General features: G+C 35.7%; 1 protein-coding gene across 1 annotated transcript in view; it reads right to left on the bottom strand.

Annotated features, from left to right (window-relative positions):
* Positions 1-15,116, bottom strand: part of LOC133529675 (neuropeptide F receptor) — a 114,533-nt gene that overhangs the window by 43,502 nt on the left and 55,915 nt on the right. Inside the window, exon 2 of the mRNA XM_061867446.1 lies at positions 2,944-3,153. Coding sequence (XP_061723430.1) covers positions 2,944-3,153 — 210 coding nt within the window. The remainder of the gene's footprint in view (positions 1-2,943; positions 3,154-15,116) is intronic.

The following is a 15,116-nucleotide window of genomic DNA, read 5'->3' as shown; positions in this document are numbered from 1 at the left end:
GTCCTCAGTTACTGTTTTTCGTTAACCCGCTCCAGCTAGCAAACTAATCGCAAATGGTCCGAGATTGGCGCAATAACCATGCATTCCCATATCTGGATCTGGATGCACCTATTCACCAATGCTTGCTTTAAAATAACTTGTCGACTCGTCCTGATAATATTTGTGCGACCGTGAAGAAAATCTATGCCGTCACTTATTTTTCAATTTATATGAAATAAAGATGTTAAATGTATTCAAAAGTTTTTATTTAATAAGGTATGTATAAGTGCTCTGTGCATCCGCACCAGCTAGCGGTGCCCTTAGCAAACCAATCGCAAATGGTCCGAGATTGGCGCAATAACCATGCATTCTCTTATCTGGATCTGGATGCACCTATTCACCAATGCTTGCTTTAAATTAACTTGTCGACTCATCCTGCTAATATTTCTGCGACCGTGAAGAAAATGTATGCCGTCAGTTATTTTTCAATTTATATGAAATAAAGGTGTTAAATGTATTCAATTTTTTTTATTTCATATGTATATATAATGGAACGAAATACAGCTACTATCTTAGCTTGGCAAGCAGTTAAGAGTCGCTGATACTTGTAATGTATTCACTGCGTTAATTTTAGGTTTAAGATTCTTTATTCTCACTAAGAATTTGACAATTCACTTACATGAGAACTTAAAACTACACAATTTAATCCTGATTCATATGGCAAACGAAGGGAACGTTGCTTTGAACCGCGACGCAATCTCAAATGTTTCACTTTTACACAATTTTCCTGCAGAGAGACAAAACAAGTATGTACATAGTACCTTTTTACGATTTATTTTATAGTAACATATAAACTTAGATTTATTTTCTTGCTGCTAATTATGGTACTCCAACTACTCCATAAATACATTTACTTACCTACTTATTGCTTAGGAATCTTATTTCATGTTTAATAATAAGTTTATATAACGTTTCTAGCGGGACATAACGCGAACTTTAAAAAATATAATGTTTTTTTCTACCTTTATCACTCGAATATGTAAGACCAAGAGAGATAAATAGACGAAACTTACTAGTTCAAGGTAACCACTCGTTTATTGTCAAAGTTCCGTTAAACAAACTTATTCTTCGGTGACATTTTTTAGCGTTTATAAGCGTCTATACGGATCCAGCATATGCCGCTCATTCGGTTCTCCTATTGCACGCAAGATGTCAGTACTAGAGAGGATTTGAAAAATCATAATTAAGTAGTTTAGTGCCATTTATTGAGCGGTAATAATTTAAAAAAATATATAAATTACTTTTTCATTATATTTCAGGCATGCAAAGTGATGTAAATGGTTACAAAAGTAACTCTATATGAATGACATTTTTTAGTTCCAGTTTACGCCGCAGCGCATGATCAAAATTATTAATATCATCTTCCCTGGACATTTTCGGTCTTTGGTGTCATATAAGTAATTAATGCTTAATTGAAGACCTTCCAAATAGGATATGACTCAAATGTATATACCAATAGTAAAAATTACCCAAACTGCTACCAAGGCTCCATCTAGTGCCAGGTAGAACAAACAAAGCGGCATTTACCACAATTAATTAACGAAAAAACTCGTTTTATTACCGCCCCTGCAAGCATTTGAGTGCAAGTATATATATATTAAAATACCTTATAAAAATGTCTTTTAAATGATATATATGGCTTGAGTATACAAGCAAGTTTCAGTGTTTAATAGCAGTATTTTTAATTCAAGCATATGTTATATCAACTAATTCCAGCCCTGTACGTACTTAAACGTAAGTAGTGGTAAACAGAAATCTAGAATTTCTCATATTCTTTCATACAAAACACCTAACAACCGGCTACATAACAAGTACTTTGTAAAACAACAGTTTATATTGGCCACTCTTTTTTTTAAATTGCTCAGTCCCTGCACGTTATCCAAAGTTGGTGTCATACAATAAAATAATGCTAAGAGTAAACCCTTTCAAACGAGATATGTCTCAACAGTATACATCCATGGGACAAATTGCCCATTCTCCTTTGCTCATTCGAGAGAGCATCGAGTAGCAGCAAATAGATTTAAACCGACATAATGCTTTGCTATGTTATGAGTATAACCATTTTCTATCGATAATCGGCATAATAATTGTTCATATTTTTGCCTTTACTACATATCAATTATCATAATGTTTGATTAAAAATATCCGTCATCAATAACTTAATCATTTGCCTATGTACATTTTTTAATGAACATAATAAAGAACTCAAATCATCGATTGTATAAAACCCCGCAGACCACATTGAGCCATCACTTCACAAAATTCGCGTCAAAATGTCGGCGCTACTTGATTGCTTTTCGGCATTATGGAGATGCCACTAGAAGGAAGGGCTATTAACGAGATTGGGTGACTTTCTGATGAACCATTTTGTTTAATTTTAATTATATTAAATGCTTTCAGAAATTACAGCAAACGATGTCAGAAGAAGAGCTCGTTTATTCGTCAGCAGTTTGGTTCTGCGAGATTTTTTTTAAGAGCGCATTGTGTTTGTGGTCCGGTTAGCCGGGTCAATAAGCTATTTCGCTATTTTGTTACTGATTTAACTTATACGTATTTTTAAATATAAATATCTACATATAGAAATGACAACAAGCAACTTGCCAGTAGCGTCTATGATTACCAGGACACTACAGGACTTCAGAAAAAGTGTTGGAGTTAGTTAGTCAACAGTTCGGTTCTGAGACTCTGAGATTTCTATTTATCGGGTTGATGACGATCAAGTTAGCCAAGTAGATAAGCACTTTTGCTGATATTCAGTTAATGGTGCCACTTTTATTATACCTAACAACTTTTATTATATCGTCAACTGTTCGATTCTGGGAAAACTTTTCTATGAGGGTGTTCGGGTTGATAGCGAACATTAGTTATTAAAATAATTTATAGTTATTTATTATAAATACTTACAGAAATGACGACCAGTGAGTTTCCAGCGGCCCCAATAACTACCAGGATTCCATAAAAGGTCAGAAGAAGAGTTCTAGTAGGTTCGTCAACCGTTCGGTTCTGGGAGAATTTTTCTATGAGGGTGTTCGGGTTGATGACGGTCCGATTCGCCATGTCGATAAGCCATTTTGCTGACGTATTAAACGTCAGACTCATGTTGCCATCCAGCCGCTGAAACAAAAAAGAATTGAAATATACATATTTACTTTAAAATACAATCGATTTAAAAAGTAATCGATCAATACGTAATTCAACCGAAGGTTAGCAAATCTATTTTTGATAAGGGAGAACTGGAAATAGATGCAAAAATATTTTATGTCAATGGGGGCGTTTAATTCGGCATTATAATTTTTAGAGGAAACTTAGGCCTAGGATAAATATATAAGGAAAAAGCTAAAGAAAAAGTAGGAATACTCAAAATCACGAGCTTTTTCGATTTTTGTATGATATAATATAAGTGTTCCAAGGTTTTCATTTCCCTTCCGTTGCCATTTTTCATAGTTATAGAAGGAAAGTGTTAAGATTTAAAATTGCCGCATAAGTGTATATACTATAAATTGGTTACTGAATTGATGGCTAGATGTCGCTTTTTACAATGCAAACTTCATAGCGGTGTGTTTTTCTAAAACAATCGAGTCAAACAGTTTCCGTGGTCAAGTCAGTAACCGAAAATAAAGTGAAGTTTAGTAACAGTAAAGTGACAGCGCTCAGTAACAGTAAAGTGAACCTTAAAGTGCAGTGTTTAAGTGCGGATTTACAACAGCCAGGTGCGAATAGAATGAAATCTCCTATTAGTATCGTGATTCTGAGTAGATAAATACTCATAATATAAAAATTCGCAAATCCGTATAAAAAGTGTACAACTTTAAGACATTCACTGTCAGCGACCCGCTAAGCGGGCTCTTTTGGGCGATTTTATGTTACTACTGCTGCTACTACTGCTACTAAATGTGTTAAACAAAATGTCCCCATGATTTGTATAGTAATCTAAATTGTATTTTATTTCTCTTATTTTATGCTTGTTAATTATAAGATTTAATGTTTTGAAAAGATGTGTCCCGCCGAGTTTCTTACCGGTCCATATTGGGATACCCTCCTCCAATTAAGGGGGGATTTAAATCTTCTTGGGTCAGAGGTGTAGAGTTAGAGCCGGCGTAGCTTTATTTGACGTTCATAAGCGCATTGTTATATGCCTACTTGAATAATAAACTATCTTTTTCTGTTTATTTTTATCTTTTCTAAACTAAAATATAACACAGAATACTTAGTCCCACTTGTTCAGTTTAACAACTTTTTACATAACCGTAACACGATACTCGTATCAGACATTTCACCAATTATATCTCTGAAAGTATCAGTAACAGTAATTTGTCACGTACGACGGCTCACATCTGGGAATTTCGGGTGAACGACCAAGGTAACTCAAGTTTTAGTAGCTTAGTTGGCTAATTATACAGACTGGTGGATTAATATGAAGGCTATTAGGTGCTTTTCAAATATTCATTTTAATATTGAAATAGCTTGTTGGAGATGACGCAATCGTTGATGATTGCTAAACACACATTTTTTGGTATTACGTCGGTGGCAATCAAGCATTCGGCCCGCCTGATGGTGAGCAGTCTCCGTAACCTACGAGTATACAACTCCAGAAGAGTTACATGCGCGTTGCCGACCTTAAAACTCCGCACCATCGTTGGGCTCTGGCAACCTTACTCACCGGCAGTAGCACAACACTACGAGGATGAGCATTAGGGTTTAGTGTTATTTGGCTGAGGTTTTCTGTAAGGTGGAGGTACTTCCCCAGTTGGGCTCTGCTCTAGATCTGGAATGGCATCCGCTGTGCTGTGCCCTACCACATAAAGCGAGATGACAGTCACAGTGCCTATACCTCTCTTTTGGACGTAGTTTAAGGACATACCCGGGTCCAGGGTCCGGGACACTTATATCTAGTTAGAAATGAAGTATTTTCCTATATTTAGGGAACCCTACTTAAATAATAACTTTGTTGTCCGTTAAACAATCTGTATTTTTTATTAAACGAACCGCGACCTACGTCGATTCGACTCACACTTGACCGGTTTTTTTTTATAAAATAAATACTTAAATAATTCGCGCTTTAGAAAACACATCTACAATTCCAATGTCTGTCTTTAATTAGGTCTTAAATTTATAATCAAATTAAAATGTCTGTGTCACATGGATATAGAAAATAATAATGGAAAGAAATCAACGAGCCAGTTTGCGCAAGAAACGTTAGGTTTCCCGTCCGCTCCATTTCGCTCTTGATCTGAATACTCCAGTAACAAAGTCTAGAGACCGATTCTACTTTACCAATTTGATATTTTTTTATTTTAATTTTGATATGGCCTTGAGTCGTGTCAGGCAGGCATCTCACACGCGCTTACAAGTGTGAGCGAGATGCCTTGTGAAACGACTCTTGAAGCCATATAAGGCCGGGGACTGGACGCAAGCGCCGCGCATTGCGGCGAGCGCCAAATATAGGCCGTTCATACATTTAGTCGATCATAATATACGATTGGCCTTTCACATCATAAAATAAGTGTCACTTTTAAAACAGCGGGATTGAAAGAGACAGAGTCCGACCAAGCTAACTTGGCAACGATTTTCATAGCCCAGCTTGTGCAAATATTAAGTAAACGTCACAATTACATAGAAGTTTGACGTTTAAACAACAGTTGCATTGTCTGGGCTATCAATATCGCTGCCAACTTATCTTGGTCTGACTCTAGACACAATCATAGATAAGTACAGTCAGCATTAATTGTAGTGGATGAAACAATGTGCCAAGAGTGGAATAATTTTACAAAATGGATATATCTCTACAGTTCCCATATCAAAAGTATAAATATATGTGACATATTTATTATGTCCTGGTGGTAGAATGATAAATTCTTTTGATCCATAATCTTATTTGCGCTTTTTGATGTTATCCGTACAATAATCATATCCATAGGTACTGATTTCATTTCATAATCATCAAACAGCGTTAGCTTCTCACGCTGATCGGTGTAGCGGCGCATGCTAATGCTAACTCAAGCGGTGCCACGAGTTGACACTGACGCATACGTTGACGACTACATAAACACGATCGCAGTATGTAAAACTGATGTATTAGTGCGACAAGGGAATGCACTTGAGTTCAGACTGACGCTAACGTAAATGTCAAACGCCAAGTCGTGAAGATCATGTCAAAATCAGATGTGAACTACATGTATAGCCTCGTAAGGCCCAAGGTTTACCTATAGGACTTATTAAGTTCGATGAAATTTAAATCATATTCAATTGGAACAGAGTTGCATTTATTTTGAAACATTCAATTTTCAAACAAAATAAAATTAACTGTATTCCCTGCACTATAGGTTCAAATTTCAGTGACAAATTTTGGATTTTTCATTTGTATGGCCTAAGTGGACGGTAAAGTTGGGCGTGCAGCGGGGCGGGGCGTGTTGCGTGCATGTTAAACAAATTCAAATTTATAGAAGCGGCCTCAATGCACGCCGCCGCTCAAATCACTTGTGAGCCCCACGCCACGCTGCATGCTCCGCCGAACGCCCCGCTTCGAGCGTCCACTCAGGCCTCACACTTAGTGTAAGGCCTGAGTGGACGCTTGAATTGGGCGTGCAGCGGGGCGGGGCATGCGGCGTGGAAGTTAAACAAATGCAAACGTATAGGAGCGGCCTTAGTGCACGCTGCTCAAATCACCCCGTTGTGAGCCCGACGCCACGCTACACGTCCCGCCGAACGCTCCGCTTCGAGCGTCCACTCAGGCCTTACACTTAGGATGATATCAAATTGGTAAAACAGAATTGGCCTCCTAGACTCGAACAAAGGTTTCCGCCCTGATTCAGTCAGAACTTTAAGATTCCATTCAGGCTTTGTGAGGCTTTGATGGATGGTATTTATAAACCTAATCGAGGATTCTGGTCATTTAGGTCACATTTAGTACTTTAGGAACGAAAAAGATAAAATTTATGAATTGAAAAAGGTAAATGCAGATGGCCGCTCCGTCTAAACGATATTCATTTGTTCATCATAAACAACCCGCCTTCCACCCGGTCCAAAAAAATAAATTTATGATTAGGTATTCATTTTACACATAGTTTTTATACAAAATACGTTAAAATTATCCATACCAAAATGAAGAGCAATTAAACATCATTTAGAGGTGGAATGAAAAAAATCTGCTGTATAAAAATGTATGAACGTAAATTAACTGATTAATAATTCTGCTTTAGAGACGTCTTGATGGTAGACGTCTTAACGTTTTATCTAGTTAAAAGTATGTCAAAATATGCCGGTCGAAATGATTGCTATTTAATTGGGTTCGTTTGTATTTTCTTGTATGAGATTATTGCTCACACTATTTAAAGCGTTTTGTTCGTCCTTCTACTCGTGCAGTCTATGGGTGAAACATACGAAGCGCCCCGTATACAGTACAATAATATCTTCAGGATGTTGTTAAAGCTGCCTCGTCATTGCAGTGCGTCAGTCATGTTTGCCGAGGCGCACACGGATGGCTTCCATGCCATCATACGCAAGAGGGTAGCCTCTTTTGCTGAGACGAGTGAGAGGCAGCAATAACAGCATCTTGAGAGTTAGCCGGACGCCTCGACTGCCCTATATTAAGGCATTGTAAGGTTATTTAACTTATAGTTTTAATTTCGTTATAAATTTGCTAACATTTAGTTTAAAGGATTCCGAGTTTAAGTGAGACTAACAAGATATGGATTCTATGAGTCTGAAATAATTTTTTTTTATTGCATAAAGGGAGCCTTGTGGTGATAAAACTACTCGACGATATCTGGCCGAAGGGTGTCGTGTTTCGGAGGTTCAGGGGCAAACTGCTGAATCCGACACAAGACCAGACGAGTTAATCGAGCCACGCCGTTTTGTCGTTTTATTTTATTTTATTGATATAATAGGTATAGGTATATACAGAGGTATTACTATAACTAGCTTAAATTTAAAATAAGCCCTTGAGGCATTGTACCAAGGATGCTGGCAGCATTTTCTCGTTGTATCGCAATACTGATACGTTGTGCGAGGAAGCCGCCAGCTGCTCTTCGGTCAGCAGTTACGTCAACCAGACGCTTCGCGACTTCTGCAAAAAACATGTGCGCGCTGGGAGTGTCAAGTTTATAAAATGCATATAATAAACACCCCTATAATGGAACAGGCACCAGTAATGGGATGGTATGGACAAATCCTGTAAAACAAGTGTTTACCATCAGTTTTTAATCGCTGGCAACATTTCACCATAAACAAGAGCCAAAGAGCTGCTTAAGTTTAATTTTTCATTGATATTTATTGGTTTGTAAATTAATTGCACCATACATCCCATGACTGGTTAATAATATTGAACCCAATTGAAGTAGCTTTCATTAGATACACATAAAACATAAAGGACGAATTGGACATTCAACTTTTAAAGCATAAAGCGGTAGAAATTTCACAGATGTCGGTGAAATAGCAAAATTACTCCTACCTTTCTCTTAAATGTCCCATGATTGGTGTCATTAACATATATATGTTAGTCTGTAACTTATTTGTAATATGGGCCTTGTTGCCTGAATTAAATATTAAAAATAAAATTAATTCAAAATGTATTCTACTTTTTTTTTTATACAAAGTTGGACCATCCTACTGAGCGACTTCTGCAGGTGCAAATTAGTGTACTTTACAATAAATTATGATTTCGACGCTCTGAATCAGTTTTTTCTAGGTATCCTTAATAACTTTCGATGGCATAATTGCATCCAAAGGTTGAATATTTTCCTTAGTTTATTAATGGTCATTTTCCATACAAAAGTTCTCCATGTTTTCCTCCTTTAGTTTTGGTCCTAGATGCTTTTTTATGATTTCAATATTACCAATACCTGTATCTGCACCTTTTGATTGTTTTATATCCTTTTTTTACAAGAACTAGGTTACTTCGAAAAGCGCTAAAAACGACCAAATAAATTCGCCGTAAACAGACACCTAGCATACAAAATAGGCAACAATAAACCCAAATATCTAAACAGACAGACACAGATAAATTCTTTCTTATTCCGCTCCTAAAATTTGGTTATAATGGGTTAAGTTTACGAGGAGGAAAATTTCAAGAACGAAACCTCGATTTCTGCGATTTTTACGCAAGTTTTTTCGCCTAAGCCGCAGTGGTCCTTATCGCACTAATTTTAAAAACCGCTTCCATCAGCGCGACGGAGATATTTACCTAAAGTTCTCTAATCTGAGAAGGGGCTGAGTTGGTAATCCTCTTTATATCACACACCAAGGAACTATTCAAACTAAAGCCCTATTTTGAGGTAAATATATGTTAGAGAAAAGATCGAGATTGTTCCTTTTTTTCTTTTGTGAGTAATTCTATTGAAAAACGCCCTTGATTCAGGACTATTTACATACGTTTACATCACAAAAGTACTTATATGAAAAGAGACCTTTTTAAAAGGGTTTCGGTCTCTTCACAGACTGCCTCGTGTAGACTTTGTAATTTCGTCATCCTGTACAGTACAGCATCTATAGGAGCTGATGAAACAACGCGCCAAAAGTATCTGACATCCCGGATAACTTTCCCAAATATAGATAAATCTCTAAAATTTTCATTCAAAAGTATATATTTTACAGTCTTGATTGTTCTAGATATAAAACCATCACTGTTTGTTAAGTTATTACAGAATGGTAGATACTTTTGAGACCTTGTTTGATCCGCTACTTTTGATGCTGACTGTACTAGGTATTACAACTGAAAATTAAAATGAAAAACGATTTATTTAGGTATCAAAATTGCAGCTAATTACATAGTAGAAGATCATTAAATTATTAGGAGCATTCTATTGTTAGATAGCCTAGGAATAGTGTCCTGAGCCCTAAACTAGGTAAACCTGTCTTATAGGAATCAGGGAATAAACCACCGCTATTTCTAGTAATGCAGGAAAGGTTGGTTGGGTACACAAATCTAAAAATTAGATAATAATTTCGCTTACAATACGTATAAAATGTCAGCTATGATTGCGTCTGCAGCAATATTACTGCTTCAGCATTACAGGTGTAGCAACGAAGCAGCGAAAAATGGGTGATACCGCTACCCATTTTTTTTGTAAAGTTCTGTACCCCTAGTGTAACTTTGATCGACATCATAACGTGACGAACGCGTTTGCGTTAAGTCTCATTTTGTATAGGATTTTGAGGTTCCAAAACGTCCCGCTTGGCGCGCTCTTTCGAAATCCAATACAAAATGAGACTAAACGCAAACGCGTACGTCACGTTTGGAAATCGAATTTATTTACACTAGGGGTACTGAACTATACTACATACTACTACTATACTTACATTGCCGCCAACAAATCGACCTAGCCCACAGTACGCTCAGTAATTATTACTGCTTTGTGTAAGTATCATACTTGTGTGATACAATCATGACGGTATTTATAATAAGTACTTATTATAGACAAATACTTAAACACAGAATACATCTACAACTCAGAAACGAAATATCCACAAATTAAATGCCTTTGAAAGACTTCCACTTCCACACGGAAGAAACAAAAATTGAAATAATTGTATAATTAAGTTTATCGTCGCCATTAACAATAGTACACGCGTTGCTTAATTTGCAGTGATCGGAACTATGGGAGTAAAACTTTAACAAAACTTATCAAGCGGACGTAAAAAGAGTGCTTAGTGCCGAGCCTTAAACATATTCGAATATCTATGAATGTAAATATTTTTATGGCTGTAAGTACTATATACTATTCCTATCCCTATGGACATGAATATTTTTAGGGTTGTATGCACTATTTTATGTCCGCTAAACAAGTTTTGTTAAAGTTTTACTCCCATAGTTCCGATCACTGTTAATTTGGGGCTAGGTCGAAGGTTCCGAAATATTTATCTATATTTGACGACCGGTTTGGCCTAGTGGGTAGTGACCCTGCCTACGAAGCTGATGGTCCCGGGTTCAAATCCTGGTAAGGGCATGTATTTGTGTGATGAGCATGGATATTTGTTCCTGGGTCATGGGTGTTTTCTATGTATTTAAGTATTTATAGATATTTATATATTATATATATCGTTGTCTAAATACCCTCAACACAAGCCTTATTGAGCTTACTGTGGGACTTAGTCAATTTGTGTAACAATGTCCTATAATATTTATTTATTATTTATTTATTTTATTCTATAATTTGCTCGAGTCGTTTTAGGTAAATGCTCCGTCTAGCAGTTTAGTGATCTGTGTATCTCTTACATAGATTTAGAAGTGAGCAGATGTCTACATTGTTTCTATATTTTCTATAGGAAGGGTCCCAGATTTTATCGTTTTAATCCGATTTTAATGCCCAGCTGAAAACGTATAGAATCTCTAAAACGGTCATAAAATCTACATTAATGACATCGTCTTTAAAATATTGCGAGGGGGCTTTTCAAATCCGTTATGTAGATTTAGCCAAGCACACAAATATCTCCGTGGAGCTTAAATAGGCAATAGGTACAGTAAGCTGCAGAGATAACTGACCCGCTGCATTAAAAATTGTTTGAACCCCGGTGAAATATCTTTGCAGCTGACTGTAAGCAAGTATATGAAAGAATATGTACTGTCATAGAAATAGAAATAGAAATAGAATTTGTTTTATTCATAAACACACAAACAGTAATAGACAGACATAAAAGAGAACATAGTGAGAGTAAAGTGTCATGGTAAACCAACCGGCAACGCAGCGAGGGTGATGGGCACCTTTACTTCGGGAGCAGCCCGGGGCGGGTCACAGTAGGTAGGAAGATGTTAGTATAGTTTTTAATTATATTTTCATGGATATTTTAAGATTTTGTGATTACGTTCAGTTTAAAATATGGTTGTAAATAACGTAATACATAATTGATATATATAGTGGTGTTATTATAACTAGCTTTCATCAAAAATAGGCCCTTGAGGCTTTGTACTAAGGATGCTGACGGCATTTTCTCGTTGTATCGCAATACTGATGCGTTGTGCAAGGAAGCCGCCAGCTCTTCGGTCACCAGTTACGTCAACAATATGATTTATATGTTCATTAAACAATTATTTCATTTAGTTAGTTAAATACAATTTCGTAATCCGCTTCGCCGGCTCCTTGCTTCCTACAACCAAAACTTTACTGCGATAGATATATTCCACCTGCCCACCGCTAAATATAGAAAAGCCTTATCAGATTGTTTAATATTGATTAATGTATACTAATTTAATTTATAATTGCCGTGTTTAGCCAGAGATACATTTAAACTATTATTAGCATAGTAAAATCAAATCTTCAACTTTATGTGTATAAGTAACTTGTGGATAACGTTGTTGGCTGTACATAAAAACAACACTTATAATGTAACACCATTTGTAGATTGTATTTGTATAGTTGTTTGTTATCCCTTAAAAACAATAAAAAAAAATACAATTGCAAAACGGGATATACCTACTTCATCTACGTCATGATTTTCTACATCGGTTTGGTTTGTTTCGTATTTACCAATATAAATAGATTCCACTATCTTTAACATTCATATCTATTAGATATTTCAGTAATATAAAAGATTTTATCATTTCTTCGGACTAAAAATAACATTTTAAGAGTCCATTGAGATTTCTTGATGGCAAAAAGATATATTTCTAAATCCCTCTTCATCGGCAATTCTTGAATTCCCTCGTCATCTGAGTGATAAATTATTTAGTCATTTTGTTGAGAAATATATTCGATGAAATTGGAAATGAAAAGGCGGATTTTCAGTTAAATCATATATGCCTCACACATACATATTTATAACTTCAAAGTTAAAATAAGTGCTCATTGAACGTAGTACGAAGTACTGAAAATGGTGTATTGTCAGTGATATCCATACACATTTTTAGGGTTCCGTAGCTCGAAAGGAAAAAACGGAACCCTTATAAGATCACTTTGTTGTTCGTCCGTCCGTCCGTCTGTCAAGACCCTTTTTCTCAAGAACACGTGGAGGTTTCAAGCTGGAATATATATCAAATACTCAGATCTACTGTCCCTTGGAGCTGTGAAAAAATCAATTTTCTAAGCCAACGTAATAAAAAGATACAGCCGTTTATGCCGCATATTTTCGACACTCGCAAGGGAATCAAAATCTACAGGGTACTTCCCGTGAACGCAGAATATTGAAATTTGGTACGAAGTATTGTCTTATAGCCCAGATAAAGGAAAAACTGCGAAAACCGTAAATTTTCAGTTACATCATATAATAAAATATACTTACAGGTTTGTACGGAACCCTCGGTGCACGAGTCCGACTGGCACTTGGCCGGTTTTTATATGTAAGTTTTATCTATACCTATCGAAAAAATATATACGTTTTATCTTATATTATATTGTTGTCTGGTACCCCCAACCTACAACACAAGCTTCATTGAGCTTACTGTTCGGCTAGGTTGATTGGAGTAAAATTTATCCCATAACGTTGTTCCATAATATACGAGTAATATTCGATTCCTTAACACCAAATAGTAAATTTTGATGCGATGAAGGTAGGTAAAATTATATTTATGTAGTCTTTGGTATAATATATTTATAATAATAATTCACTGTTGTGAATAAAACAAAGGCGAAATTGCGTTTCTCTGTAAAGACAAAAGATTTATTTTTAAATTGAACTTAGAACATCTAACCTACTACAATATTTGTTCGTACAAAGTAATTTACCTGTAAAGACAAAAGAAACAACATTTAAAGCCTCTATTTTAGGGTTTTGTTATTTCTTTTACACAAAACGAATCACATCTATTTTATAGTAATGACTTCTTCTTCTTTTAAAATATGGCTTCCATCAAATCTATGATGATTTTGCCAATGTCAAGTTTCGTTGTAAGTTTTAAGTGTGCTCGTAGAGCATGACGTTGTTCGGTAGTTGCTTTTAGTAAAGAGATAGCTGGACTTTACTAAAAGCCACGATGCATTGCCGGGTGTTGATTAAAACTTGGTTAAACGCGTTTCAAGATTAATTTTTCATTAACTGCACACTTCCACGATAGTTCACTGCATAATAAGCTATCAATACTACACTTTGAACAACATAAATGAGCAAAACACAAAAAAAAATTCTCGAGACGTCTTCGCCATCTTGAATCTCAACGACAAGACTTATAGTAATGAACAATATTTTCATATTTTGCCAATCATGAATGTCAGTGTCATAACTGTCATTCATGACAGCTGGTAAACTCTATGGCTAAAATGGCTAGACGCGTTCAGATTAACATTAAGAAAATAGTTAGGTGTCACGATTTTCTTTACATATTTATAACTTTATAAGCTTTTATAAAAAGAGCATATATATGTAAGTTTCTCTAAAAGGGAGAGCATAGAGCATTTAGGTTATTTATAATAGAATACATAAATTATGATGGGAACTACAAAAAGACATAAAGACAAAGAAACCTACTATATTTATGTTATGCTAAGATACATATTATTACTGGAAAAAATCACTGTCTTGGGTTAGACTTGAACCCATGATCGCTATTTGTATTTATTTATTTGCTGAATATGGGTTTACAAAGGTGTACAATAATATATTTTAGTTTAACCATACTCTGCTTAGTGTAGCATCCCAGTGCTCTGCCATCTGAGCTACCAAGACTTTATCCAATACAGCGAATATTTCCACAACATATAAGCCTAAGGAAATATTTTAATACAAGACAGTGAATTTTTCCACTTTGAATTGGTTTCTAAGCTTAATAGTATCGTTCGCGGGCGTTTTTGATTGATAGAAAATTAATTTAATTATGTTGGTTACATGTAAAATGACATGACATTTAAATTTGTATATAAAAAAGCAACGCTGGCAAATATATTACAGAGGGCTTATCGCGAACACTGAAGTTCAAAAATTGCGGGCATCTTTCTCTTTTACTCAAATTAAAGCGTAATTAGAGTGACAGAGAAAGATACCTGCAATTTGAAAACTTCTATGTTCGCGGTTATAAACCTATCACTGTTCTTTATTGTATACTGGCTTAATATGACGTTGAAAAGTTTTATACGTAGCTTTTATACCAACGTTTAATCCTTTCCACGTGGGGCCATTTATCCAGTGAGTCATCTGTATGTATGTATGTATTT

The sequence above is a fragment of the Cydia pomonella genome, chromosome 21 (genome assembly GCF_033807575.1).
Source record: "Cydia pomonella isolate Wapato2018A chromosome 21, ilCydPomo1, whole genome shotgun sequence".
NCBI lineage: Eukaryota > Metazoa > Arthropoda > Insecta > Lepidoptera > Tortricidae > Cydia > Cydia pomonella.
This window is presented reverse-complemented; position numbering and strand designations above follow the sequence as displayed.